Source organism: Lipotes vexillifer, unplaced genomic scaffold (assembly GCF_000442215.2).
Source record: "Lipotes vexillifer unplaced genomic scaffold, Lipotes_vexillifer_v1.1 scaffold995, whole genome shotgun sequence".
Classification (NCBI taxonomy): Eukaryota; Metazoa; Chordata; class Mammalia; order Artiodactyla; family Lipotidae; genus Lipotes; species Lipotes vexillifer.
The window spans coordinates 2,194,037-2,197,256 of NW_006785389.1; the positions used below are offsets into that span (position 1 = coordinate 2,194,037).

Below are 3,220 nucleotides of genomic sequence, written 5' to 3' on the forward strand. Positions count from 1 at the left end.
TCTACTATAAGAACACTGGACAAAATTTAAAAAAAAAAAACATTAGGGGAAAAAAATCACTGCAGAGGCAGTGCAACACAGTGGTTAAAACAATCTCTGGAGCCAAACAATCTTTCTATTCCTAACTAGCTGTGTGTCCTTAGGTAGGTTTCTCATGATTTCTGCCTCAGTTTCTCCCTTTGTAAAACTGGGATAATAGTACCTATCTCATAGAATTAAGGGGACTGAACAAGTTAATATTTGAAAAGTATTTAAAACAAAGTCTAGCATGTGATAAGTGCTGTATGTGTTTGTAAAACTTAAAAAAAAAAACCCTTAACTGGGTTAATTTATCCATGGGTCTTTCCAGTCGTTATGCATATACACTTTTTAGATGTTATAGTAGATATGTATATACAATTTTGTGTCCTTTTTATTCTTTTTGTTATGTATATTGACTCAGTATCCATAATTATAACTTACAGTGACTGCCTAAAACAGATTACAAACTAATTGTCCAACAATGCAGTAATGAGTAAACCATGGTCACTGACACACTGGGTAACTAAGTATCACCTTTTGTTCCAACAACATCAGTCTCATACTTATGGGCAATACCTTTCCATCATTAGTAATCTCATTTACTAATCTTTTCTAAGGTTAATCTCGATCAACAGTAGATATCCCTTTCAACACTTTTTTTTCCCCTTAAATTCAGGTTTAGTATTCCATATTCTATTCCTTAAGGGCACCCAGACCCTCCCCTTATAATAGCACAATCTGTGTTTCCGTAATGATGCACAAAATGTTATTGTAAAGCTTCCATCCAATATTCCAGCTTGATGCAAAACCGCGTATTTCTAGTTGAAACACTTTTCCTAGGATAAAGTTTTTCCCTTAACAATGAACTCTGATCCACAAATAGTTGAGATCTCTTACTAAAAGATGTCTCATTCCCTACGTTCATGTTGCTCAAGTAGGATTCCTGGTGTCCTCTTCACTGTAATTATTTGATGTTAAATAAAGGCTACACAACTGTGGAAGGCTTTTGCCTATTCTTTTCATTCACAGGTTTCTTCTACGAAGATAATTTCTACTCATTAATAAGGGGAGAAGTCTTACTGAACTACTATTAAAAATTTCCCCTCTTGATTATACTTATAGGATTTTTTTCAATGTGTTATCAAATGTACAATAAAAGAAAAATCTCTCATCAATTCAATTCACAGAGTTTCTCTTCACTATGATTTCTCTGGTGTTGAAGTAGGGCTGAGTGACCACTAAAGGCTTTTCCACAGTCAGTGCATATAAAGCGTTTCTCTCCACTATGCATTCTCTGATGAATAATAAGAGAAGAATTCTTACAGAAAGCTTTCTCACAATGATTACATTTGTAGGGTTTTTCTCCAGTATGGTTTCTCAGATGTACAATAAGAGAAGAACTCTCATTAAATGCTTTCCCACATTCATTACATCTATATGGTTTCTCTCCAGTATGAGTTCTCCTGTGTGCAATAAGATGAGAGCTACAGTTAAAGGATCTTTCACATTGATTACATTTGTAGGGTTTCTCACCAGTGTGGATTCTCCGATGGGCAACAAGGTGGCAACTCTGGCTGAAGGATTTTCCACATTTATTGCACTCATAGGGCTTCTCTCCAGTATGAGTCCTTTGATGTCTAACAAGGTGAGCCATCTGGCTGCATGATTTTCCACATTTATTACATTCATAGGGCTTAATTCCAGAATGAATTATTTCATGTTTAGTGAGGGCTGAACGTTCTCTGAATGCTTTGCCACATTCCTGACAGTTATAGGGTTTCTCTCCTGTGTGAGTTCTCTGATGGGCAATAAGGTGGGAGCTCCAGCTGAAGGATTTTCCACATTCAGTACATTTATATGGTTTTGCTCCAGAGTGAGTTCTTTCATGTTTACTAAGGGCTGAGTAATCCCTAAAAGCTTTTTCACATTCATCACATTTAAAGGGCTTCTCTCCTGTATGCATTCTCATGTGGGCAATAAGATGAGAGCTCCAGCTGAAAGATTTCCCACATTCAGTACATTCAAAAGGTTTCTCTCCAGTATGAGTTCTCTGATGTCCAATAAGATGGGAGTTCCAGTTGAAAGACTTCCCACATTCATTACATACATAAGGTTTCTCTCCCGTATGAATTCTCTTGTGTACAATAAGATGAGAATTCCAGCTGAAGGCTTTTCCACATTTATTACATTCATAGGGTTTGATTCCAGTGTGAGTCCGTTCATGTTTAGTAAGGGCTGAACGATTCCTAAAAACTTTTCCACATTTATCACATTCATAGGGTTTCTCTCCAGTATGAGTTTTCTTATGTTGGATAAGGTAAGAGCTCCAGATGAAAGACGTCCCACATTCATTATATTCGTAGGGTTTCTCTGCAGTGTAAGTGCTTGTATGCTGTGTAAGGAATGAGTCATACCCAAAGACTTTCTCCCATTCATTGTATTTATATGCTTTCTCTACAGTACCAATTTTTTGATGTTCCATAAAGGATGAAAAGTAAAAAATATTCTCATATTCTTTGTAATCATACTGGTTTCCTCCAATATGAAGTCCTGGATGTTCACTAAATGATGGGCTCTGGTTAAAGATTTGATGGCATTCCTTATATTCATATAGTTTTTCTCCTGTATGCATTCCCATATGATCACCAAAATGCAGTATATGATTGAAAGATTTAACAGCATCAGTACATTTGAAAAGATTATCTCCAGTTTGCACCCTTGCAGGGTGAACAGGTTGCATGGAGTGGTAGAAGGCTTTGTCATACTCATTATTTTCACAGGTAATCTTATCTGCATACATTATGGCTGAGTTACATCTCCAACTTTCAGCATTTGTATCAGGCTTACAGAAATGTTCTATTTGAGAAACTTTCTGAGATGGAACAATGCTTAGGCTCTGGCTACACCCTGCCCCAAGTTCACAGAACTCAGCGCCTCTTTGAGACAGTACTTGCTTTTGCATGAAGACCATTTGCCTCATAGCTGTACTCTGGTTCATGTGATACATTTCTAATTGGTCTTTACATCCCAAAACTTCTAACCTGGAGAACCAAGGATCATCCCATATGTATCTCTCCAACTTCATGCTATGGGACTGTTCCTCCTCAAGAATGCTCTGTGTTGGGATCAACGCTTTGCTTTCAAGATTTCTCACCCATTCTGAAATAAACAGAAAATATCCATGAGAGCATAGGGAAAG

General features: G+C 37.0%; 1 protein-coding gene across 1 annotated transcript in view; it reads right to left on the bottom strand.

The window, feature by feature from the left end:
• Positions 1 to 1,192: 1,192 nt before the first annotated feature.
• ZNF606 (zinc finger protein 606) overlaps positions 1,193 to 3,220 on the bottom strand; it is a 17,423-nt gene continuing 15,395 nt past the window's right edge. Inside the window, exon 6 of the mRNA XM_007457518.1 lies at positions 1,193 to 3,180. Within this exon, the coding sequence (XP_007457580.1) occupies positions 1,193 to 3,180 (1,988 nt within the window). The remainder of the gene's footprint in view (positions 3,181 to 3,220) is intronic.